The sequence below is a fragment of the Pagrus pagrus genome (genome assembly GCF_965226575.1).
Source record: "Pagrus pagrus genome assembly, chromosome: 14".
Lineage (NCBI taxonomy): Eukaryota > Metazoa > Chordata > Actinopteri > Spariformes > Sparidae > Pagrus > Pagrus pagrus.
Window position 1 is genome coordinate 23,558,278 of NC_140198.1, and position 26,545 is coordinate 23,584,822.

The 26,545-nt window shown below is 42.3% G+C and overlaps 2 protein-coding genes across 8 annotated transcripts in view; one reads left to right on the plus strand and one right to left on the minus strand.

Moving 5' to 3' along the window:
- The first annotated feature begins 194 nt into the window (after window positions 1–194).
- On the plus strand, window positions 195–16,131 carry p2rx1 (purinergic receptor P2X, ligand-gated ion channel, 1). The gene is made up of 14 exons (XM_084374000.1): window positions 195–468; window positions 4,706–4,850; window positions 9,619–9,690; window positions 10,048–10,117; window positions 11,269–11,356; window positions 11,543–11,623; window positions 12,798–12,939; window positions 13,046–13,191; window positions 13,545–13,635; window positions 13,725–13,790; window positions 14,726–14,821; window positions 15,249–15,338; window positions 15,486–15,530; window positions 15,614–16,131. Exons 1-14 carry the CDS (start codon window positions 332–334, stop codon window positions 15,617–15,619), a joined length of 1,275 nt encoding a protein of 424 aa, XP_084230126.1. The 5' UTR covers window positions 195–331; the 3' UTR covers window positions 15,620–16,131.
- Window positions 16,132–16,189: 58 nt separating this feature from the next.
- camkk1a (calcium/calmodulin-dependent protein kinase kinase 1, alpha a) overlaps window positions 16,190–26,545 on the minus strand; it is a 63,929-nt gene continuing 53,573 nt past the window's right edge. For 6 of the 7 annotated variants that reach the window (XM_084374432.1, XM_084374435.1, XM_084374434.1 and 3 more), the window contains 4 exons: window positions 25,700–25,828; window positions 24,584–24,687; window positions 22,351–22,398; window positions 16,190–22,051 (listed from right to left, as the gene is read on the minus strand). In XM_084374432.1, the coding sequence (XP_084230558.1) occupies window positions 21,982–22,051; window positions 22,351–22,398; window positions 24,584–24,687; window positions 25,700–25,828 (351 nt within the window). In that variant the 3' untranslated portion in view covers window positions 16,190–21,981. The remainder of the gene's footprint in view (window positions 22,052–22,350; window positions 22,399–24,583; window positions 24,688–25,699; window positions 25,829–26,545) is intronic. The other variant, XM_084374437.1, reaches the window with a different exon arrangement.

The following is a 26,545-nucleotide window of genomic DNA, read 5'->3' on the forward strand; positions in this document are numbered from 1 at the left end:
GTGAAAAGCCAGGGGGTGTAGTGGTGAGAATGGTTAGATGGACAAATGGGATGGACCGAAAGGAGATTGACCCTGAGGAGAGACAGAGAGAGAGAGAGAGAGACAGGGAGAGGGAGTGAGAGAGAGAGAGGGCTGAGCAGCGTGGGAGGGAGGAAGTCCTACACTTGAGGACTTCTCATGAAACGCGTCAGACGTTCCTTATGAGAGGAGGCGGTGGACCTTTTGCCACCAGTGAGGAACGAGGCAGGAGGAGAAGAAGTGGAGCTGCATGCCAGTGGGGTGAAGAGAGAGACCCCTCCTCTCCCCTCTGTGGGTCAGCCGCCGAGAGACGATGAAGAGCCAAATCACCAACGCCCTCTCCGACTTCTTCTTTGAGTATGAGACCCCGCGCCAGGTGCTGGTGAGGAACAGGAGGGTGGGAGTGGTGTGTCGCCTGATCCAGCTGGGGGTCCTGGCTTACATCATTGGGTAAGACCCACACATTGGTCCTTTTGTTTTTTGAAAAAATGTGCTTGGTGTTTGGAGAGGCAACAGGCAGACTTGAGTGCAGAGGGGGGCTTTGCATTGTTCTGCATGTTTCAGCTTGCATGTAATGACAGTGTGGTGCAAAAAGTGACCTTAGACATTCCAGCAATTCCAGTGACACGACCTTGTTGCCTTCATTTGCACTGCATGATAAAAAAAAAGCATCACATGCTGATCAGATTATTAGAAAAAGGTCATTTTCAGAAGGAAGACTTCCTTTTTTATGTGACTTCTGGAGGGTGCTACCAAAGGGTCAGGGATACATATCATAACTTGCCAGGCACTGTTGACACAGGCGCTGTGAAAACCAAACAAGAGAAGAGCAATGACCGATTGAGTGATGGCACAATCAGCTTTATTATCTGTCCATCTCAAGTCAAGACAAGGAAGCAGCATGCTTTTTGACTTACGCACGCTATCTACACACACTTGCTTTGACACGTTGGAGTCCCTTGAAATTCAGTCTAATCTCACTTCACTTCACTGCACTGCATCTGGGTATTCTGTTGGTATGAAATTACTCATGTGCAGTTTGTGTATGTGCTCCGTGTGTGTATGTGTGTGTTTGTGTGTGTGTGTGCACCTCTGAGCAGCAGAACCTGAGGAGCTGTGTGTGATGAACACGCCGAGGCATATGCTAACACAGATAACGATCAACCGCTGGCCAATTCGCTGCCACACGGTGCAGACGGAGACGTGTTACCTTTTGTTCTGGTGACGTTTGACCAATAACGTGACAGAGAAAGACGAATGTGAGGGAATCCTCTTCTGCTAATGGCAAGGTTGACTTTCACCAAAGAGTGAAACAGAAGGCTGATGTGAAGTGGCACGCAGTTGCTTTCTCTTTCTGGTCCACGTCTTGTGCTTGAATCTTGCTTGAAAGAAATGACATGTGGATGATCGTTTCTCTTATTGCAAACGTTGCGTAATCTTAAAGAGGCACTATGTAGTTTCGGAGAAGAAGTTCAAACTCATTAATGAACTCAGAAATATTTATCTTTTCCATAAGTGAATAAACAAGCTGTTCTCAGAGGAAAATAAGGTCCAAAACACTGTTTGAAGCTAGAAAGGTGGCAGGGTCCGCCACATATAAACAAAGTTAAACAGTATGAAGCTGTGTTGTCCTTCAAGGTCAGTTTGCTTACTCAGTCATGAAAACAAAGAGTGCTGGTTTATTCAGTTTGTTTAGGCAAATCAAACAAAACAGTCAATGAAGATCTATCTCAAAAGGACGCAGTGCCCCTTTAAGCTGAGGTAGCTGAAATAAAGAAAAAAGAGAAGAGCCAGGGTTTCTTTCAAAGGCTTGGTTTTGGTTGTATGACTGCTCTGTCCTGTCACCTGCCTTTTGCAGCCATCAGGCCACATTAGGGCCTGTGATGGGCACGGAGGGAGATGTGATTATAAAGCTGTCTAGATCTTCCTCTTCAAGATCCGAGCAGTCGGCTGTCAGGTCGGAGGAGAAGGTAGCGCGTGTCTCTCAGGCACTGGCAGTGAACCGGTGAACCACTGGCTGCCCTGTCAGGAATATTAGACTTCAGTTTTAACCCCAGCCCTGCCACGAACACTGTTGCTACCGTTTTACTTTTTCAATTTTAGCACAACAAATCACATACTATAGTTCTTGGCAGTGTGTTTAATACGTGTATTTTTGTGCTTTTATTACCTCACCTGATAACTTTTCTTCCTCTCATAAATGGAAGATGATTGCATCCCTGGCCTGCTACAGTTTGGGAGTACGCATACCAGATGGTGCTCTGCATAAATCTCTCACAAAACATCCCGCGACTGGTTTAGAAAATATTTGATGTGTGAAAATAAATCTCTTCAAAAAGAAAAGGACTCATTCAATAGAGGACGGCAGCCATTAATACAATTCCATTATTAATTCCCTTCTCGTCACTTTGACAAAAATGCCAATCCATTGTTTGCATTTCACGTTTCGTTGGAGTTTGATTTCTTTCCTCGTCGGGGTACAGAATGAACTCTAATCTCCGAGCCACAGTGTGGTAGAGAAGAAGAAAAGCCCCTCTGCACATCAAGCAGCAGCAGCCTCCTCCGTTCCTCCCTGCCTCCTTCTGTCGGAGCAGATACAGATCTCACTTAGACTGCTGTTTTGGAGGATCCTTCCATTATTTCACGCTCACGGGTTTCTTTATTCCATTAATGTGCTCTATTTTTTCTGCCCCGTCCTCCTGAATGTAAGCTCCGACGTGCATAATTTGATTTGCCTAACTGATAGAAGTTGTGGCTTTTAGCTCACCATGCATACTTTATTTCAGCACCGTTTTAAAAGATGTCTCCGTTCGCTGCGTTGCCCTGAGTTGCTTTCATTCAGACAAATGAGCGTGTGCTGCAATAAATGTTGTCCTGTAGGCGTCGTGCCAGGGGGTAATTGCTTTTCACACCCTATATAAAATAGCTCTGCATGTACGTGTGCGTGTGTGTACATACGGTATCTCCTCAGCGCACACCAGCTGTTACCCATACTTCCTGGCAAGACACACAGTCAGAGACTTGAGAGTGAAGCTGCAGTTTTGCCTGTTTTGCCTGATGGCTTTTATGTGACAGAGGGTTCACTTCAGGGAATTGTTCCTCTGGAGTCACCTCGACATAACTGCAGTCTCTCTGTGGTCCTCATAACCTGAACAAACCCAGATAGGGATATTTAACATTCATCCTATGAAGTAAAAACTGCTGAAAAAATGATCTCCAGTGGTGCAGAAGTGCTCCGATTCTTCAATCAGTGTAAAAATACTACTTGCAAGTAAAATCCAACAAAATCCAACTTAAAGGTGTTCTGTGCATGTATAGACTCACACAAAAGTAATCCCTCTCAATCCTCTTAATACTGACTCCTTTAGTTGGTGGCTCGCCAAGCCAAAGCGTTGGTATTAATGACCTGGAAATGTGACAATCAACTGTCTTTCCCCAGAATTGTTGACTCCACCTGGTGTGTTTGACACACCAAGTGACAAATCCTGCGTACAATGCCTTTAAGTAACAGTGCAGAATTATTATTGGAAAATGTACTGAAGGTATGAAAGGTAGAAGTACTTGCTATATCATTTTTGTTTTTTCAAGTACCCTGCAGTTTATACACACCTGAGGGTAAGAAAGGCTCAGATATAGTGAGCAGAGATGGATGATTTCAGATTCCATAGCTCTAATAATGTTTGTTATAAAAAATATAAACGGCTGTTTTCTTCTTGTTGTGTAATGTGTAAACAGCATTTAATTGTTGTAGCTGCTTGAGGTGGAGTTTGTTTTCCAGCCTAAGGGTCAGGCTCCTCCAAAGTGTCACCGGATGAGTGTGAGGGGTTGTGAGATGGTTGATGAGGACACTTCTCTAATCTTTGCTTGTTATGTGAAACACTCACTCTTTACCTCATCGGACCTCAAACAGTTACGTAATTGAAACCATCTGAGACATCGAAAAGGGGAAACGTGACTGTAGTGTAACTGCACACTCGTAGACTCCTACACACCTTACAAGTCGTAGATATCTGAAGCATGACAAGGAGCCACAAGTGGCAACAAGTCTTTCCACTGGCATGAGAGCGAGTAGATGAAGTCTGAATTTTCATTTTTTGGGTGAACTTATCCTTTAAATTGTACTTAATTACAGTAAGTTGAATTAGTTCCTTTCAACTGCTGATTATCACACTCAGTAGACATGGAGGAGGATGGTTTGCATCTGTCTCAGCTGATAAATGTGGAAGCTGATCTCTTTACGTGCGCTTCAGATTCCGAAAGTGATACTGTACAATCTGTGGATCTGTGTGAAAGTTTCATTATTACTCAAGGGCAAAACCACGTTACACCCTATTGTATTTACTTTCTGCTTGAGCCACTTCCACTGGCTCAACAGACAAGCAACACATTTTAAAACTGGCGCGTTGCCACAGAAATAAATATTAGTAAAAGTCTGTATCCTGAGGTTCCATATGTGTGATTTATCTTAGTGATGAGTACGACCACTGTGACATTACATTACACAACCACAATCAGTTGCACACGTGTCCCTGCGAGGTATACTGCCGGCACGTGCCACTGTTGTGCACAATATCGACATCACCGCTGCGTGTCCTTGCCTGTGGGGTTCGTTGGGTGGTTGGCTGGGGTGTAGGGAGACTCTGAGGTGCTGATAGGCCTGACAGGATGCTTTCTGTGTCTCACACAGGTGGGTGTTCATCTACGAGAAAGGCTACCAGTCCACAGACACGGCGGTGAGCTCCGTCTTCAGCAAAATGAAGGGAGTGGGCTACACCAACGTGAACGGATCGGAGAGAGTGTGGGACGTGGCCGACTACGTCTTCCCGCCTCAGGTGAGGAGGCCTTTCACGCATGCCGGAACATTTAATACGTGCTCCTCACATGACTTAAATTTTGTTTTCAGTCACTGACCATTGTTGGGATTATGGTAAATCTGGGTCACACTCAGATGTCATGAAGTCAACATGTACAGTCCATGTATCAGACTGTCAGAGTGAATAACCATCGAGCTGAGTCAGATGAGAAATGTTAAAAAGGCCTGATTCGTGGTCAGGTCGTGATGCATATCAAGGTTTAGTCATGCCTCTTCAACATCCGTGTTGGCTAGAGTTTATGCCAGATCCAATCGATGACGACACATTGGATAACCTATCTCAGTCAACATCAAGTTATCTTACTTACCCAAAGTCGTTGCGTGCATCCTATAAAAGAGCAGAGAAAACAAGCTGTCAAAAGGAACACTCAAATGTATTTACCTAAAGTGTCGTCGAGAGAGAGACACAACGAAGATTGTCATGTTTGCTTTGAGGTCTGGGTGTGGGCCTTTTGATATTCAGAGCGGGTTGGTGACCTGGTTTGGTATATTAAACCCAACCAACAAGATGAAAAGGTTCCTTTGGTCTCATGCTTTGATCAACTGCCAGTTCGTCTTTGTTCGGAAATCCACCTCACTGTCTGCGAGTAATCCCCAGACGCTCATTGTTCTACTGTTTTAATGGAGTGTAGTTTAGTTTGAGAGAACGACCCTGAATATGACATCCTGTCTGTTACAATAAACGTACATTTCTCTAAAAAGTTGCACATTGATGCCTCCAGCATCTTGTCTTCTTTGTACCATCATCAATGATACCGTGTTACGTAAATAAAATTCCCATGAACATAAAAAAGCCTGAAGGATGGTTTCACCCCAATGTCGATGGAAAGTCGAGTGAATTTTCTTAGACCCACGAAACATTTCTGGAGCTTCACAGCACTCCTAACCTGTTAAGCTAGCTGGTTCAGACTATTTCACCAAAACCATACAAACACAGCTGATCAAGTAGGATAACGCTTCAATTTAAGTGAATGGTCATGCAATACATCGTTAGAAAGCTTAGATTCTTAGGATTCTATTTGTGTAAACCATGTCAGGATGAAATCACATCAGCAAGGTACAATGAACAAACAAACAAGCTAACACACGAGCATGTATGTATATGGATGTAAGATTTGCCAACTCACCAGTAAAGTGTCCTGGTGTTTCAGTAATGCATCATACTCTAACAAAAACTGTCTTCTCTTATTCCCAAATGTCCAGTAGATCCATTTCAGTAACATAGTTCTTCAAAAACACAGTATTATATGATCAGATAGGGACAAAATATCAAAAAACAAACAAACAAACAATAAACTGCGATTGCTGTGGTTGGAGCTCCTATGCCCACCCTAGAACCTACAACAGCCAATGAGTGATCATGTAGACAAGTGACCCACTCAATCTTCTTTCTCCTCTCTCCTGAGCCACTTCCACGCCAGCCTCCAGATGATTGATGCATCATGTAGCCAATGACATTTCATATCCAGCAATATCTAGTTTATATACGTTTTTAAAGCCATAAACTGAAATTATTAATGGAAATGATGCAAGTTTACGTAGTTTTATGCCTTTTGCCCTTTGATCGGCTGTTTTTCCAACTCAGCACATTGTGTTATCCAGCTAATTGTGGCCACAGGTCATCTGCAGGCCTATTTTTGCATTAAAAAATTTAGGCGAGAAAAACCAGAAGCACTAACAAAACTTAGGGGGAAAAAAATCAGCCTACAACCTTTCAAAAGAACCGCTTGCTGTGAAGCTCCAGATATGTGTTGTGGACTACAACTTTACCCTACTTTGGGGGTGACCAGATATTAACTGAATTTCAGTTTTGGGGGAACTTATCCTTTAATACATATAAATTAATTTAAAATGATAGTTCCATGTTTTGGCAAATATAATTATTGACTTTCTTGAGGTGAATTAGATGAGAAGGTCGATACAACTCTTATATTTGTCTACTAAATACAGCCAGAAGGGTGGTTAGCTTAGCTTAGCATAAAACCTGGCAAAGCTGCGTGGCTGACTCTATGCAGATGTACCAAAATCTTCCCACCAGCACCTCAAACTGTGACAGAATGCAAAGCAAATTTTAAAGGCGGTGTGAGTGCATACAAAGTCAAAGGAAGGACGTGACTTGCTGTGAATTTGCCCGCGGGTAGGGTGAAATTGATGCAAAGACATGAGAGAGAAAGGATAAAGCAGAGAATAGGAACTTGAGTTCCTCTGAGTTCTGAGTTCAAGAGCTGACACACACAAACACACACCACCATAGACATGGTTGCTGCATCCATCGCTAGCAGGCTTACAGCTAATGTCTGTACAGTTGGTACACTGGCTGTTTGGGGCATATCAACATGGACGGCACAAACAGTCCAGCAGTCAAATTTGTGCGAGTGACGTGAAGCAGAAATTTGCTTCGCTCTCTGTCTGAAAACAGCTCAGAGCTCATTGATTCTCAATTCATTTCATCCAGAAAGTTCTTGCTCACTGCCAAGACATAGTGCATCACATAACCCTGTGTCAGTTCTGGCTACTTGAGAGTAAACCTCAGTGAACCACAGCTTGTCGTTCTGAACCGATCAAACAATGGAGCTGTTACACCTCACTACACCTCATTACACCTCATAAATCCACAAAGTGTTGTTTGTTAAAGGACACATATTATGCTCATTTTCAGGCTCATCATTTTATTTTGGGTTACTACTAGAACACGTTTCATGCTTCAAAGCTCAAAAACCATCAGCTTTCTCATGCTGTCCAGTGCTGCAGCACTGTATCCCCCCTCTGTCTGAAACACTCTGCTTTAGCTCCTGTCTCTTTTGTCTCTTCCAAGTCACAGAATTAAAGGTGGAACTAATGACAAGGTGTTTCAGACTTCAAGAGCAGTGTTTTCAGTGGGAGAGAGGAGCTCCCCTTAGGCTTTTTAACTTTCAAAATCTTTTTCATGCATAAGAATATATATATATATATATATATATATATATATATATATATATATATATATATAACACACTGAAGGAAAGGGAAAAAACTAAAAAGCATAATTGGATTCCTTTAATAAGTGAGCTTTTAGAAGTGCTGGCAGCTATAAGTGTTAGCTGATTGGGAGCAAGGCCCTTATAAGTCCAATACATTACAGATTAACATTATTAATATGTATTATTATATATATATATAATTATTATATATTGCTTATCATTAGACGTTTTAGGCACTAATAGGAAACTTGTTAAGAATGTATAGCGTTACAAACACATTTATGGAGTTTAATTAATTATTTACTTATTTACCTTTTATATAAAAAAAACCTTTGCTAAGCTTTTCTGTTGCTTTGTTTAGATTAATACATATGTTATTATACATGTATTAGCAGTTAGCAGTGTGTTAGCTTTTTGCAGCTACATGATCTAGCGAGAACAATGCTTTATTACAATGCCTGTGCGTAAGTATGCTGGAGTCAGGGGAAACATGTTAGTTTTTATATGTTCATGTGCATGTACGTTGAAAGTTAAAAAGCCCAAAGTCTGCACCAACAGAAGCTCAACTCTCCCACAGAAAACACTGCTCCTGAAACGCCTCTTCAGTAGTCCCGCCTTCAAAACCGTGACTTTGTGACATTGCTGCTAGTTTGGCACGTAAGAATTGATTTAGCAGAGTTGCTCTGTTGTTGTTAGCGGTGCTGGGTCAGGCATATGTGAGCTTACCAATCAGAGGAGACCAGGTATTCAGGAGGGGGGCCGGGTCTTAAAGAGACAGGAGCTAAAACAGTGTTTCAGAGGAAGAATACAGTACTGCAGCATTGGACAGTATGAGAAAACAGATGTCTTTGAGCATAAGCAAACTCATTCAGGTAGTAACAAAAAATACAATTATGAACCTGAAAATTAGCATAATATGTCTCCTTTAACTGTCTCCTGGCTCAGCTTAATACTTACCATACAATTACGAGAGCGGTATCAATCCTCTTATGTAACTGCCTGCAAGAAAGCGAAACAAAATTTTTACCAAGAGGTTGAACTGTTCCTTTAAGCTAAAAGAAAACAGTTGTATAATGTCTTCTGTGACTCTGGAGGAGCGGTCTAAAGTTTAAGGAAAATAATTCTGTTCACGTCGCCTTGCGTTAGGCTTGAGACTTAAATGATGTGACAGAAGACTTGCCCTGGGCATTGAGTTTTAAAAGATGTGAAAACATATGAGGCAGGTAAGAACCATTGAAAGACTTAACTGAATTGCATTATGGGAACAGTAGAGCATCCAGTGTTTTTGGAGCTCGAGTCATACCAGGAACTACAAGTCAAGATATCGCAGCTTCGGCAGCATTGAATTTGTCTTTTATTTTTTAAATTTGTTTGCTGAAATCCCCTAAACGTTATAAAAGTGCATCATTAAATCACTAGAGTACACCTTTAAGTTTGAAGGTTTGCTCTGCCAGGGGTTTGAAACACAAAGTGAGTAAAATGTCACACATGGCTTTAAATGCTCAAAGGATAATCCCACACATTACACGCTAGACATGGCTTAATGTGACTTTTTTGGGATGTAAGGTGCTTTGTTTTGAAGGTATTTGAGTTATCAGCAGGGTCAGTCTCGGGTTACAACTGATTAATGTTTAACAGGCTGCCTACAATAAAGTTAGCATGTGTTGGATAACATCTCATCCCTCATTGCATAACCTCAATGAAATGCATCATAAATGAGATTGTTTAAAAAATGAATGCCTTCCTTCTTTTTATGTCAAACCTCAGGGAGACTCATCTTTTGTGGTGATGACAAACTACATCATAACCGAAGGTCAGACAATGGGAACATGTCCAGAGGTCGGTGAAATTCTTTGTTTTTCCTCTCCCCTTCTCTCTGATTCCTTCTTCCCCTCTGTTTTTCTCCTTCTCCCTCCAACTAGTGCACTTCCATAAATAGTAAAACAAAACGGAAATTGTGTCTCATTCCAAGACTGTTTCCATAATTGGGTAATTGTTTGAGTGTGGGATGACAGAAAATGACTTTTTTCAACTTTTCATGCCTCACAAGCAGCTTCTGCATGCTGCCAAATATCACAGCGGATGCAAAACCTTATTTTCAAATTGTTGTTTTCGTGTGTAAAATGTTCTGGTTTCCTCACATCCACATTCCACAGTTGTGTACACACACTGACCCAGATCTCTTGTGTACAACAGCTCCCCGGCAAGCACAACTGTACCTCAGACGCCGACTGTGAAGGAGGGAGTTTCAAACGTACGGGACATGGTAAATCCTGGCGGCCTGACAGTGTGTGACCTTTAGCAGTCTTCACTCTGTACATCTGTGGCCACACACACATCTGTCCAACTCTTCTCGCTTTGTGTTATCTTGCTTTGTTTCGCCAGAGACAGAACTTCTCACGCTTAAACCTGCTAAAGTCAGAGGCAGGTCGATGATGCGCTGAGGGATGGTGTCAGGTTGTGGAGCAGTGAGTGTATTTGCAAAATGGGTTGTGGCTCTTGAGAACTGCTGTAGGATGGGATCACATGGTAGAAACTAAAATACAGACATCAGTGTCACTGCTAAGGTAAACATTTAGACATCATGTCCAGCACGTCGTAGCAACCATACACACAGTGTGTGTTTGTATTATGGCGTGTTGATCGTAGAAGCGTCCAAGTAAAACCCTGCCTTGAGCAAGTAGACACACGCAAGTACATATATAAGCGCAGACGTCACAATAACTCCTGCACATAGGAGCTGTCACAGATCATAAGCTCACAGAGACATTAAAAGCAAATAACCACTGGGACAGGAGCTGCTTTAATAGGTCCAAACATGTACAGCATTGCCAGTTCAAAGAGCAGTTATATAAATTTATTGTCCTCCATCTGTCCCAGGGTTAAATCCTGAGCCTTTCAAGTCCTCTGTGACTCACATCAACTTCAATAAAGACCAACGTTAGCCGAAGCTTTAGATCTGTCTGTTTCCGACCAGTCAAATTCACCTTGAGGTGCTGGTATCTCTTTAGATGTGGCGTGCTGTCTCGATGCTTGTAGACAAGTAAACACGAGGGGCGCCCCCGTGGCCAAACAGACTGGTGGGCTCCGGAGACCGAAGCGGAGTGACCAAACGCCTGCTGGAGAACTGTCTGTGAACTCATGCAGCACACGATCAGAGAGACTGATAGCAACGGAGCACATGGAAAAGAAATGACATGTCGGGGGCCAGATAAGGGGAACAGCCAGTTTGCTGCGCTTGCTTTGCTTCACTTTTATATCTCGCTTGCTGCGTTTGATGCTCGTTCAAGATAAGATGATTAAAGCCCACGCCTTTTTTTTTCTTTTTGCTGCTCGAAACACATGTTCTACTTTTGCCTAATGCTTGCTCCAGTTTTAAGTTTCGTCTCTATTGATGAGCTATGTTTCTGTTTCAAGGACAAATGACAGGAAAGTGTGTCCCTACCACTAAGACCTGTGAGGTGTTGGCTTGGTGTCCTGTTGAGAATGATCACAACATACCAGAGTATGTGGAAATTATTCAGAACGCAAACTGATACTGACTTGTAATGCGTGTGATGCTTGTCTTTGTAGTAATTCTGTGCTATTGACTGGATTAGACACATTTCAAAAAATATCATCTGTGATCATTTCTGCTCGTCAGCGTACTGGATTTGACACGACCCTCTCTCTTCTGTTCATTTCCATCCAGCCCCCCTCTGTTGATGTCTGCAGAGAACTACACACTGTTCATCAAAAACTCTGTTACGTTCCCCTTATTTCAGGTCACAAGGTGATGGACCTCATTCATATTACATCACATTTAGCTCAGCAAAAACTGAATGAATAGATCAGGAGATGCACTAGTTGTACAAATCACACTTAAATGTGCCTAGTTAACTGCAAATAAATGCATAATAACATGTATGAATCTTTATAAAGCAACAGAAAAGCTTAGTGAAGGTTTAACAGTGACATAATAGGTACGTTTGTAAATGTGGCTGTTTTTGCATTTTAAAAGAAGTCACCAGCTGATGAGGAGAATTCTGCAACGCTGTTTTATTGTGAAGATGCCGAAAATGTTTTGTGGACTACAAAGCTTCATCCAACAAAGCTTCAACTGCACTAATTTAGATTTTTCTTTCTGTAATCTGTCTCTCAATGTCCTCAAACTTTATAAAAGTGTGACACAAAGTCACTGGAGTGTCCCTGTCAGGGGCAGATTATGTAGGATTGTGTAGGATTTAGTAGCATCTAGCATTGCAGATTGCAACCAACTGAATACACCTCGTCTCACCCTTCCCTTTGGTGAATACTAAAAATACAAAAATTGTGAAAGGCCCTCTCTAGAGCACGTTGGTTTGTCCATTCTGGGCTATTGTAGAAACATGGTGGACTCTCGGAAAGAAGATCCTCTGTTAATATAAAAGGCTCATTCTGAGGTAACATGAGCACAATGATTCTTAGTTCCAGGTGATTAAACACAAATAAAAACATAATTACGAATATTATTTTCCATTTCCTAAAAAGTCCTGTGCACTGAACCTTTAAGTTTGAACGTTTAGCTGTGCCAGTGTTTAAACTCATGTTACTGGTAAAAGCAGTCATGTAAAATGTCATACCCAAAAAAATCTGTTAAATACTTAATTACCAAAATCACCTCTGGCATCTGTTTCAGTCATGCTGTAACTGAAGCTAGAGATAAGAGAAGACTTTATTCTTTTAATTGCACAAAGAAGTAATTAGAAGATGGTCAGTTAACTACATTATTGGACTCAGTTTAGAGTTAACTGCACCAAGATGAAAAAAAATCCTTAAGAAAATCATGCAGACAGCCTGAGTAGACCATATACAAGAATAGCCCTTCATCTATTATATGCAATTTAATGTTATTACATTTTCCTGGACACTATAATGGCTCTGTGTAGAGTATGGCTTGGTTTTATAACAACCTCTTGTGCTTTCAGGAGTAACCTGGTGGAGGGTATTGATAATGCTTACATCAGCAAATGCCTTCATGATCCAGAGAAGGCTCCGCTGTGCCCCATATTCAGACTGGGAGACATAGTTAAACTCTCTGGCTTCAAATTCGAAACAATAGCCAAAGAGGTAAGTCCGCTGCATCAGATCTACACTGGTGGAGAGGCAGATTTATATTCCCCATATCACAGCTGCACATATTATTGTCACGTACGATGTGCTTGTGTCCTGACAGGGCGGGTCCATTGGTATTGTGGTCGACTGGACGTGTAACCTCGACGTGGATTTAACACACTGTAAACCAAAGTACAACTTCCACGGCTTGTATGGAAACCCTGATGAGTCAGACAAAACCAGTGGGTCAGTGGGCTTCAATTTCAGGTGTGTAGACACTGTACACTTCACTGAGTAAAAAAAGACACTCAGGTGTTTTTACCCTGCGGATTACCTCTTGATTCTAGCCCTGCTGTTGAGATTTTGGGAAATACGCATATTTGTTTTCACACTGAGAGTTAGATGAGAAGAATGACACCACTGTGCATTATGCATGAAGCTGGAGCCAGCAGGAGGTTAGCTTAGCTTAGCATAAAGACTGGAAACAGGGAGCCAGCCTGTCAGGCTCTGTTCAGTGGAGCGTATATAACACCTGGTGTGGGAAATATAAATGATTACCAAATGCTTTGGCAAATGCATTCGATGTGACATCCTGTGATACACCCCATGGCTGTCCGCAGGTACGCAAAGCATTATTTGGACGCCACCGTTCAGAAAAGAACCCTTCTCAAAGTGTTTGGGATCAGGATTGATATCATTGTGCAGTCACTGGTAAGTGATACAATTTTGATTTATTTTAATTTCTGACTTGAGAGATAATCGAAGGGAATTTTAAACGATCGGCTCTCTGTCCTTCACAGGCAAGAAAGTTTGATATAATCCCAACACTGACTGCCATAGGCTCCGGAGTGGGCATTTTTGGAGTGGTATGTAATAAATATATATACCTAAAATAATTATAACACTTCATTTTACAGATCGCAAATTTCATGGAAAGTAGGTGATAATTACCAGGTGACATATTGGAAATATCTCTGAAATTATCCTCCAATGACAATACTCACCTCAAAATGTATTAAAAATGACCCCATCATGATTTATCTGCTATTGTCCAACAATCAGTTCATGCATAGATGTAAGTTAAATGTAAGTTATTTAATTCACTCCATCTTAACTTCCAGCTAGTTTCTGTCTAACCTCCCCTTGAGTTGTTGCAGCTTAATTTTTGAACTAGTTTCCGCCCCAAATTCTGAAGGTCAGTAAACTGAAGTACATTTTGTTTTTCAATTTCTAACACTTCAGCAGATCGGATCAACTTTGAAATATTTTTTCCTAAACGGCAATTTTTCAGGCAATTACAGACAGATACAACTTCATAATCACTTTAAATGGTTAAAGGATGAACTATAATGTGCTGACCTGCAGAAGTTAGACTAACAAGTTGGAAGCTGCGACGACTTTCTTTAATGTCGTGGCCTGCTGAGGGGAAGTTAGACAGAAACTAACAACAAGTTAAGCCGCAGAAACTTTGATTGAATGGCCTGTTGAGCAGAAGTAAGACAGAAACTAGTTTGAGGTTCAACTGCAGAAACTCACTTCAGTTTATTAGCCTCCTGAGGGGAAGTTGGGAAGTTAAGCAGAAACCATCTGGAAGTTTCCTGGAAATGTATTAATGAAGTTTTGAGGTAACTATTGTGGTAATTTGGGGGTAAATATTAATACAAAAATCAAATATGTTGCTTGGTAACTACCACCGAATTACCACAAACTTTCCAGATGTGTAAAATAAAATGTTCCATCATTATTCATTGTCTGTCAAATGATTTGTATACAAACTAAAACATGTCTGATTCTTTCTCAGGCCACTGTAGTGTGTGACTTGGTGCTGCTCTATTTGCTCCCAAAAAGAGAATTTTACAAGAACATGAAGTTCAAACACACAGACACGCCGGCTCGGGTAAGCTCTATGATGCGTATGAACTGTGTATCTGATGTAGATTCTGTTGTGATGTGAGATTAACTTGAACACAAGGTGGCAGCACAGACGCACTTAACAGTAACCAACAGTCCGGACAGACACAGACCAGACCTCAGCAGTATTTAGCGGTGTTAATCTTTATCTTATGGATGTATCTCAGTCCTTGTGAAAGAATGCCTCATACATCAGATCTAGACACCCCCGCACGCACACAGGAGTAGCTGCAACCTTCACCACCATCAGATTAATGCTGTGTTTATTCCCATAACATTCATGGCCAGTGCAGGACCATCTATGCTCGGTACAGTACAGCCTTTAATCTGATAGAAGATGAAATCTCCTTACATCCTTCCCCCAGACAGTTTCCGTCTTTTACTGAAACAGGCAGGACGTTTTGTATTTACAGCATGACAGCGAGTCGCTTGGTTTAGACACAGGCGTCTATTACACCCTTGAAGCAAATGCAAGACAAGCCCAAGGCACTGACCAGTCCAACGTGAGTGTGTGCAGAAGTCTAGACTCTAGAGTAGATGTTTTTATTTTCAATGTATACTTTCATGTGATGATGAGGAGAAACCTTTGTGTCTTTACCCCGAGAGGTCTAAATGTCTCCTGTCCTGTGGATTTGACTTTTGCCCTACAGGACCCTGATTCAGAGGCAGGAAGCTCAGAGACTGAGGCATCTAAAGTAAGTTTTTTTTTTTTAAGAGTAAGAGGCCTTTGCTTTCATTTCTGTGATGTCTGATGTGTCATTTATCTGTTTCTGTCTAGAAGTGACTTGGGAGAAAAATTCAAAGGTGCTGCGTTGAAGGTGTGCTGCACTGGAACCCTGCAAGACAATGCACACACACACACACACACACACACACACACGCACACACACACACACTTACACAAATGGACTTGGGACTGGAGAGGATACAGTCAAATGACTTTGCTCCACATTCCTCTTCTTCTTCTTGACCTCTGGGGCATCCTCCCCTCTGAGAGACTGTGACTCCTACTGTCGTAGCCCTAGCGTAGCTAAGCTGTGTACTTTTTTTGGGTGTAGCTCGGTTTGCTTTTGTCCACACTCTGGGTGTAACCTCCACCTCCTAATTGTCTCTGCATCCGTGCAGGTGACAGATTCTGGCACATCAGCGCTCGTGTGTGTACACAAGTCGTCCATTACCTCTGTCACTGTCTTTGTCAAAGCAAGATATACACGGATACCGTGCAGATGATGTGCCACTGTCGGAGTGATTCTTCCTGTATGCACTTTGTGATCGACAACTGAATTAAATAAATGATGTACAGTACCATTACGGGCCTTTTTTCTTTTGTCTCACAGGAAAACATGAAATCAAAAAGGGTTTCAAGTTGATTTTTTATTGTCTTTATGTCTAGGTGTACAAAAAGCATGCAAAAAATAGCTTCTTTATATATATTGGTACATATTTACATCGTAACAACCGCATTCAATAGGGATGTGCCATGCGTCTGTTTTTGTATGAGCGTCAGGCGAGTGAGTACATTCAGAAACATGCACGAGACGACACGAGACAGAAACACAGAGGCAGCAGGCACCTTCAAAACACACATCACACAGTCGTCCCTGACTTCACATTATGTACACACTCACTCCCTCAGTCCTCCTCCTTTGGACATAACAATGACCTGAAATCATGAGGAATCGGTCGCTGTCGCTCACTTCCTGCCATTGATTTTCTTCTGTCTCACTACAGTTTCTGAGCAAGAAACCACTTACGCTGAGCAGACCTCTGCCAAGACATTTGGTAGTTTCAAAATAGCGTCCAATATGTGGCTCAAAACTGATAAAGTGCGTTTATCTTTGGAGAATATTTTAAGTGTGGGCTTGAATTGTGATGAATTTCAAGAGAATCATACATGTCATCACTGAGCTACAACCTTTAGGCAAAATTCACATCAATGCAGTATGTGCAGATGTCATTTAAAGGTCTAATTTGTGAGAAATGGCCAGAACGTGGAGGTAGCTACAAAACTCCAGGGGGCAGCATTACCACTTAGTACTGTGACACGTTACTGGACTTGCCTTTAGTGAAAGCAGTACACACAGAAAGCCGGAGGGACGATAACGCGGCCTGAGATGGGCGGCAAACGGCAGATTAACACCAACAGTCTACATCCACTGAGTCAGACTAGCTGACAGGAGTCTGCCTGCTCCGCAACCTCGATGACAGAGGAGTCAGTCAACGCTGGCCTCCCGCTGGACTCAGCAGGACACCGGACTGAGACTGAATACAGCCTCAGAGGCCGCCAGCCGCCTGTTTGAAGACAGGGGGTACAGTTGGGAGCTGATTTACAGCAGCTCTGACCAAGACTATGACTACAGGGATGAGAAGACACAGCAGGCGGGGAGGAGTGAGGGAGAGTCGGAAATCAGCAGAGGACGACATCTTACTGTGTGAACTGAGGATTTATTTTGACCAAACCGGTGGTGATAGTGAAAAAACAAACCCAGACTGTTTTGGTGGGTTTTTCCATTTATGTCGAGTTTGAATGATTTAACAAGGCAATTTCTTTGGTAAAAGAGAGAAAGTCATTTTTTTTTTCTGTTTGTGGAAAGTTGGTGTAAAACATCTCCTGTCTTGACATTTTGTGAGTCTGTTTTGTGTACTTGTTGTGGCACTTCAGGTGCTATTTGTAAGAAAAGAAGATTTTTGAGTCTCATTCCCAACTCATCAAATAATGACACTTTTAGGATTGTAGGACAACTTGCCTCTTGCCGATACAAAGTGGTATTAGGAGACAGGACAGGCTGGGGCTAGCTTGTTAGCATGCTAACTTCAGTAGACATCTCTGCAACACAGTGCATAAATGTCAACATTGTTGTTTCTTCCCAGTCTGTTGATAATGTTACTTCATTTTTAAAGTTATTTTTAACATAAATTCTGGCCATCTGATCTCACAAATTGCCTCTTTAAATGAAGCTGCAACTGTGCATTGCATCAGAGTTATGACTGGTATGACTACAATTTTTTTTTCTAAGATAGTTTTTTTATTTGCAGCAGTTTGTAGAAGTTGTTTTCGCAAAACCAAAAAACATTGCTGAGTTGTCTGCAGAGTTAAACAGATCCTGTATGAATTGACTGAAAAAAAAAAAATCAGTTTAGGAATTACAACATTAAAACTTGGGTGTAAAAGGTTTTCAAAATGGCAACAAATGGCAACAAAAACATCTCTCCCTAACCCTTTTCTACCAAATGTAAATTAAACCTGTTTAGAAAATATAGATATATTCTTAAAGAGGTCGTATTATGATAATTTTCAGGTTCATACTATTATTCGGGGGTCCTAGTAGAATAGGTTTACAGTTTAATTTTCAAAAAACACATTATTTTTCTCACATGGTGCAATGCTGCAGCATCCCTTTACAAAATGTGTCAACGCTCCGTTTTACTGTGCGAGTGAGACATCTCGCCTCTGTTCAATCTATGGTGAGAGTTACACATGCGCATTACTTAACGGGCAGGATGCAGCCAATCAGAGGCAGAGTGGGGCAGGTCATGCCGAGCAAGGTAGTGTGATCTAAAATAACACTGCTACAGCAGTAGCAATTGTATGTCTGCTGACTGACTGGAGTGTATATATTTTATAATATATACATTTATATAACGCCTGTTACATAGTGATGCACATAAGTTACAGAAGTAAAGGCTCGACTCCAAGCCAGGCGTTTCAGGCAGCGCAGGAGCAGTGTTTTCTGTGGACTTTTTCACTTTGCAGATGCTTTTACATGCACAAAAAATGCTCCATGACACAATAAAGGATAGGCAAAAACCCAAAAAACATAATGTGACCTCTTTAAAACTAAGAGAGCAACAGAAAAGTAGGACAGAAAACACGACCACTGCAGAGGTAAAGATGATCAAGATGAAATAAAGTAAATAAATTTTTTTTCATCTTTCATTACCGTCTCGCCAGTGAAGATCTTGAACACAACGCTGCTCCTGCTCATGTAATGGAGTTTACATCATCTCTGCAGTAAAACTCAGAAGTCCCTTGCCCCAGTTATACTGTACACCATTATTTTATGGATATGCACGAGAAAAACAACTATTCAAAAGCAATCTCAGCTGTTACTGCAGCTGTTACAGTATTTTGACACAGATGGGAGAATAAGTTACTGGAAAATGAAAACATTGAAGTTTCATTTGTTTAAAAAAAAAAAGAAGTCAAAACCCTCGTAGCAATGCTGTGACATGCAGATTGATATCAAAGAGCAATGCTTTAAAAAGCACAGGAGACTGTGAGAACACACTGATACACAGCAGATATGCTCTTTTACAGGTGAACCTCGATCGTGAACTGTACAGTGTTAAATGGTGAACAGGTACCAGTAGTGTTCTATGTACTGTAATCACAATAACTTTAATATGTTTCTGTAAGTGGTAAAGTGCAAATATTTAAATAGAAGCAGTACTGTAGCAGTGTTTTGACAGCAGGGGAATGAGCCGATAATGCACTGATGATAGAGACGACAACAGTATTGCACCTCTGACACTGAAAAACATGTCTGTACAAACACACAAATGTAAAGCTGGAAACATTCAAAATAAAAAAAAGAGTGTTAAACTGTAAAAATATTACACAACATTTTACACTTTTTGGTTCAAACAGCCCTTCACTGAAGGTTACTCTGCACACAGACCTCAGGCTTCTTTCACTTCCATCATCCTCAGCAGAGAGAAGGAACAAAACTAATTAAATTAATGACAATAAGCCCTCGTTACAAATATATGACATTTCAGGCAATCAGACATTAAGATATACATTTAACATCTACAAATAGATCTTTTACTGGCCCTAAAATAAAAAGATATAAAGCTTTACATTCTCCATCACTCACATGATAATTAAGTTGACAATTTTCTGTCAACAGCATTAGTGGCTTTTATGCATAAAGCCGCCGCCTCTGTGAACATTAATCCCCAAACACAGAGGCTCAGCGGCAGTATATGAAATGCTTTCCTATTCAGATTCGACCAATCCCTCTCCTCTCTGAGCCTGAATTAGCAGCCCTCACTGGAGGATACAGAGGGCAAGATTAATGGAGGAAATGCAAAACGCTGCACTCCGCGTTTCTAATCAGCCACACTGGGGCCGGCGCTCGAGTGGATGTGGAAGTGTTGTTGCTGTTGGCAGCGGGGCCCTAATCATGACACTGAAATGCTCCTTTTCACTGCGGTTCAAGTGGTCAGAGCACTCCGATGGCCAAACATGCTTCCTTTCACAGAGCAACGCACCAGGCCGAGGAGGAGGGAGGAATCAAATGGAGTTATGTAAACATTTATCTGAGGCAGAGCTGCAGCGGAGGCAGAAATGTTCCCATTGATTTGAGTCGGCGGAGACAAAGCAACCCACACACGAGGCTTTTTTTAAGTTAGCCGACCACCTGGAAAGCAAACAAAGCACTCAAGTCGCAAATGAGTAACATTTTCTTTTTCCATTGTGGTCTAACAGGATTAGCATGTTAACTGACTAGCCCCTGCAGCTCTACGGACTTCCAAGGCTACCTGGATCTTCAAAAGGTCAGCCAGGCACATTAGTGTAGTGAGGGACTGTGTGAACTGGGGTGGAGAGGGGTGGTTCAGTCTTTTAAAGCTTTTAAAAGTGCACAATTGCGCAACCCCATTGCATTATTAATATTTTATGATTCTAATCAAACAGAAATTAAATCGGATTTATATTTTATTAATATATCGTTCTATATTTATTAAATATACATTAATGGAATAATAAAATTCATAATAGCCACCAATGGTGAGCAAAGCAAAAGGCTGAAACTGAATTACACAATGGGCTGACAATCCAAATGGCATCAACTGCCCCTTTTCCGACTCCCTCTCCCCCATGGTAATGTTCTGCAGTCCCTTAGCCTGGATAACTTTGCAGGAGCAGATTCAGTTTCTTCTATAAGAGAACACGTTGATGTTGAACTTGGACAATGGGATTATTCGTGCCTTTAGATCAGCTCTGCGTCCAAGAATGTTGGTTAACAATAGATGCTAAATTGGAAGAGGAGTTATTCAAAGGCCAGGCAATAGGAGTAATATACATCCTGCTTTCAGTGTATTCACACTCAATGTGATGATAACATACGCTGCAAAATGTGGCAGTTTTGTCACATCACATAGAAAAGAGACGACGTCAGAGACGGGACTCGACGGACAAACAACACGTGGAACACAGAAGAAGAAGCGTGACATGAGCCCTATCACAAAGATAATGGACGCATCACACAGCGGCAAAAGTCCCTTTGAAACGTGTCGCTGTGTGTGATCGTCCTCAGACAGCTGACTTCCTTTACTTCCTGTTGGAGAAGTCCAGCCAGTCAGGCCTGAGGACAGTGAAGGCAGCACAGGAAGGACTCGGACCTTTATCACCCGACTCACGAGTAAAAAGCTACTGATGGCACATGTACAGGGAACAGGGCTGTGAGACAATAACACTGACGACACCTCGAGACATCTATGTACAATATTAAAACGACTGTTCATTGATCATAAATTAAAAGCCCTGTAGAGACAATATGGTGTAATTTACATGCTGATTATGGAAGAGGGTTTTTTTTCTCTTGTCCAGGCTGGCGATGACTGTGACAGGTGGTCACTGACAGTCTGACGATGACGCTCGACTATTCATCATGCAGACCGGTTAAAAAAAACAAGAATCTGAGTTTGTCAGCTGGCATTACACTCCAACGTGGGAAAGAAAACTGCCAAGCATGTTCACGTCTTTCTGTTAATGCCGTTAATGATCCAGAAATTCAGCAGAGTTCCCCTTCTTATCGGTTCACCGATGCCAGACGTAACAGTGAGTGGTTGAGCGGTTAAGACAAGGAACAGTGTAGATCAAAACTTAGTGCCCAGGGACTCCACACTGGGGAAGGACGATGGTGGGAAATGGGGTGAGAAAGGAAGCTTGAGCATACAAGTCTGAATGTTAACACAAGCGATATACCAGATTTAAAAGGTCGAGTCTCTCCAGTGTGTGGGACGGTACGCCTATAGTGTGTCACTGATTCCAGGGAAATGTGTGGAAGAAGGGGCGAGCGCGAAAACGGTTCAAGCAAAGAGGACGAAGACAAAGCTCTGCTGACGTGGCACCATTAAAACTCAAGAGGGCTCGTCTTCATGCAGGTCCTCCAGCTCTCCCTCTCGGGGTCCATCTCCTGTGCTGCTCTTTCTGGAAAAGAGAGAAAGAGGCAGAGAGCAGTCAGTATGAGCAGCTCTGAGTTCAGCCTGGACGACTGCTACGAGATGAATGTTAAAAACAAAACAAAAAAAGCCTTATCAATGTGACACAGCGTTACATGACAGCAGCAGGGGGGATGGCAAGACAGCTGGGGGATGGCTGCTCCATCACTTGTCGTGATGGGGGTAAAGCGGGAGTTGAGCGGTCTAAAGATGATGATATGGGCGCGGCGGCTGGTACATGTTGGACAGACAGCGGCGTGTTGCAGACTGTATTGCACAAAGTGTTACCTGAGTGAGGGGTGAAGTTTAAAAGAGGGCCGGAAGGGCCACGAGTCCCTGCAGTAAAGTGGGAGAAAAGATGGAAAAGTCACAGACGGGAAAAAGGTCACCTGAGTGGGTCAAAGACATGGTGGAGGTGGAGATGACCTCCACCTATACACCATATGACTGTATGGGATTGTAATGATTGCTCCAGGTATTAGTTCAAATCTCAGGTGAAACTTAGTGTTTGCTTTTGATAAACTAGGTGCTAGCTTCAATATTAGAGCCTAAACACCAGTCCAGGAAAATAATCGTAATCATAATTGATGAAATTCTTCAGACTCTGAGTTAAAGCAGCTGTAAGCAACTTTTATTAACCATTTTCAACCATACGCCATGTTATTGACTTTAAATCCTGCAAGCATAACGTTAGCGTTCCAGCTAATAGCTGAGCCAAAGAGTCCTTTGAGCTGATTGGACGAGGTTTTTGTTCTCTTGTTGCCGACTCGTATCTGAGGCTCATCCTATTTACTGGAGTAGTGAACAGTGTTTCCACTGCAGACGAACCTTAATGATTGATGCAGGTATTAGTCAAACCACCAGGTGTTGCCAGGGAAACAGAGATGTTGCTTGTGATAACTCTCTATCATGATCTCAAAACACACAACAACATACATTTTAATGGTCTTATTATTTCTGTTCCTTTGGTTTCATCCCTTGCATAACGTCCTCTGTGGCTGAGAAGAAGCTTCGTCAAGTCTTAGAAAATAACCCTGGTGATGTCATCATAGATACCTCAGCTTGGACTATAAAACTGCAAATCTTTGACATAAAGCCTCAGTTACAAATGGAGAATGGGTAAGATGTTGTGCATTCTGGGAAATGTAGGATCCAGTGTTTTTGGAGCTTATTTAAACTTGTCTCTTTATGATCTCACAACTATATGAGGACGCAATACTACAGTAAATCATAAGGATAACACTATAGTATCTACACTTATTAGATCATTATTTTTTTCCTTTGTCAGGGTGATAGGAACCCACATGACCCATACATTATTATATCTGTCACAAACCACCCTACAGCCATGACTGTGCATATTTGTTTTCTCCTTTACATGAAGTTGGAGGACATTAATTTGGAACTTCTTCCACCATTAGACGTCCACCTCTTCACCTGCCATTTAGAAAAATGTTGAAAGCTTCAGCAGCAGCTGGGTCTTGAAGTAGATCATCTCCTGAGGCTGCTCGTGTTGTTGATGGACTCATATGTGTGCATTACTAATGTCTCACAATGACACAGATGGTAAAATGCTCCGTGTGAGCCATAAGGTGGTTGTTTAGGGGCTTTTTTAGAGCCCTCCCATTAATCAACAAGGGTTATTATTCATGACTGCAAGAAGCTCAAGAATCAGACAAAACAACGAGCTGATGAACACAGTGAACGCTTCATCTCAGGGCTTCATGCTGCTGTGAGCCTTAGTTGTACAAAGCCTTTGGTATTTTATCATCCAGCAGGGGGCAGTATTGTTTTAAACTCCCTCCACGTCCTCTGAAAACACTTTCACCTTAGACTGCAGCTCTGCGCCTGCCTGCAGTGCAACAGGGGAAGCCTCGGCCTAGATAAGAGGAAAAATCATCCCATAAAACCCTCACAATAGGAGATTAGAGAGCGGCCTACTGTGGCCCGTCTTCATGACAAAGTCTGCTGGACGCATAACACAGATTACTGTCCAAGGGCACCCGCACGACAGCAGGGAACAGCTATAGTTGTTCCTACTTGCCCTCGGCTGTTCTGTACTGTACTGGTGCTACAACGGGATGAGGCGATTGGCCGCTTCCTCTGTGATGCTTTCAAATCATGTCAGAGAGAGTCCAAGGTCAGCCCGAGGCCTGAGTGAATCTCTGTCATTCTCCTTATACCCTTTAAAGCTGAAAGCAACACACAAAGAAACACTTATAAAAGCTGTAAGCTCAACTGCATACAATGAAGGAATGAATTATGGTGCTATGGCAACCTGGACCAGCAGCAGCAGCAGCTGCAGCGATGAATGTAAGTTAACCTGATACAGCAGAAAGACGAGACAGGTGTGAAGTACCCATCGACCGTATGTACCAGTCTCCACCAATCTCTGCAATCAGAATGAGCCTGTGGGGTTTGACTTTTGGTTTTTATCCTCATGGATGAGACCTGCAGGCATTAAGTGTACGAGGGAGATCAGGACACGGATGGCTGTCAGGCAGCTGGACTGTGTGCTTACATGAGCAGGCTGCCGGGCGCAGACATGGACCGCTCCTCTCTCCTGCTCGGACACTCGAAGGGGTTGCTGAAGGAGCGCTTCCTCAGCATGGCTCTGACCAAGATCTGAAACATCCACAAACACAGGACGGTTATAAAGACGTGCAAGAGGTCTCCTTTTCTGTCTTGAGCCTGTGGTCCTGCACAGAGAATACACTCAGTAGATTTCAGAGCCGTGTCATGTACGAGAGATCAACATGCTTTATACTGCACAAATTAAAAAAGGAAGAAACGTTCCTCGTAGCTCAGGGCAGAGCGTTGGATTTTGATGGATGCTTTTGCACAGAACAGGTGAGGAAGAAACATCAGTTTTAAGACTGTTCAGTGTGTATTACAGAATGGTACAGAAGTGGATGGGGCTCTGTAATCAATGCTTTGGTGATCAGTTTGATGTGAATTAAGAGCTTCAGAGTAGGAGTGAAGCAGTAGAAACTGTATATATTTTGATGGTTAACAGCAGTGCTCTTTAACCCGTGCTGTCCATCGATCATTTAGCACTCACTCGGTTCTTTTCTTACTACCTGCTAACAGCTAACTTACGGTTACAGCAGTTCAATGACCCCCTTCCTGCCAGCGCTACTCGCTGCTTCTCCACACAGGGGGAGAGCTGATGTTCTGACCTTGGGTAAGTTACCTCATACAACCCCACGTCCCGAACTATCCCTTTAATGTCATTTTTTCCCCTTTATGAAGCGCTCTTATACTACTGTGCATACCTTTGCCAGAACTTGAGCTTGTTTCCAAAGAGAAGTTGTTCCTTTTCATTCAGTTTATATGAATCATTCCTTCAGCTACCTCTTCTGTGCAGAGGCACTTAAAGTATTTTTCAGCTCTTTTTCTTTTTTTCTTTTAGATTTCAGTGATGAGCAATGTTAAGAGGTAGCCTTGCCATCTGTGAAGGTGAACCAGGCTGCCTCACAAAATGTAAAATCACTCTGTGTGGCTGCATTTTGTCACAATTACAGTTCAAAAGAGGGATGCAGCTCGTCTTAGGGCTTCATCTCCTGCAAATGATGAGCGTAAATATATCAATTTGCCACAAAGTGCTTGGTGAATGGAGGTAGTCAGGGTTCCTTACCACTGCAGAGAGGCTGGGAACAAACTTGACTGAGTTCTGGATGTCCTCCTCGGTCACCTCCACTGCAGAGCAGTGCTCCTCCTCCAGAGGCAAGGGGTCGGTGCCTCCCTGGGTCACCCACTGGTCCATCTGAACACACACACAGACACACAGACATACGATAGTGTCATAGCATGGAAACATAACTGTTATACACTGCAGCTAGGACCCATGGTTGGTAAAATAAAGTAAACTGCACCTGTATCTCTAAGGTGTAGGACCTCCGGCTCTGTGCATGTATATTTTACGCTATTATTGATCATTTTCTAAAGACAGCAGCACTGTTTGGATTCATACTTGAGCATTTTCTACCAGATAGGCAGCCATCTGTCTGAATTTTCTTATTTTTATGCTCCAACTGCAAAGACTGACAGTAGCTTGAGACAATCCATCACAATTTGTTTGTTATTGTCAACAAATCTCACAAAATGGCCAAAAACAACAATGTGCTAGTCAGTCTCTCTATATTGACTCCCCCAGCTTGTCTGTGGCTCTCAGCTGCAGCTCATTCATTCCCACTGAAGATCTTTAAAGAGCAGATCAACTTCAATTGCCAAAAAAAAAGGCTCAGTAATGTCCTAAAACAGCTGGGCACAGTAGTTTTCTTCAAATGCTACTCAAACAGGAGAAAGTACTGTTTTTATTGGGAACTATTCTCCATCTGAGATTTGCTGTCCTTGTGATCATCACAGCAGGAGGCTGGTGTTTCCTGGATTTCCACAAACACGTCATTCCCTGTAATCCGTGTTTATACTTATTAGTTGGATTGATTCAGTGTTGGTTTGGGTCTTTTCATGAAATTGGTTG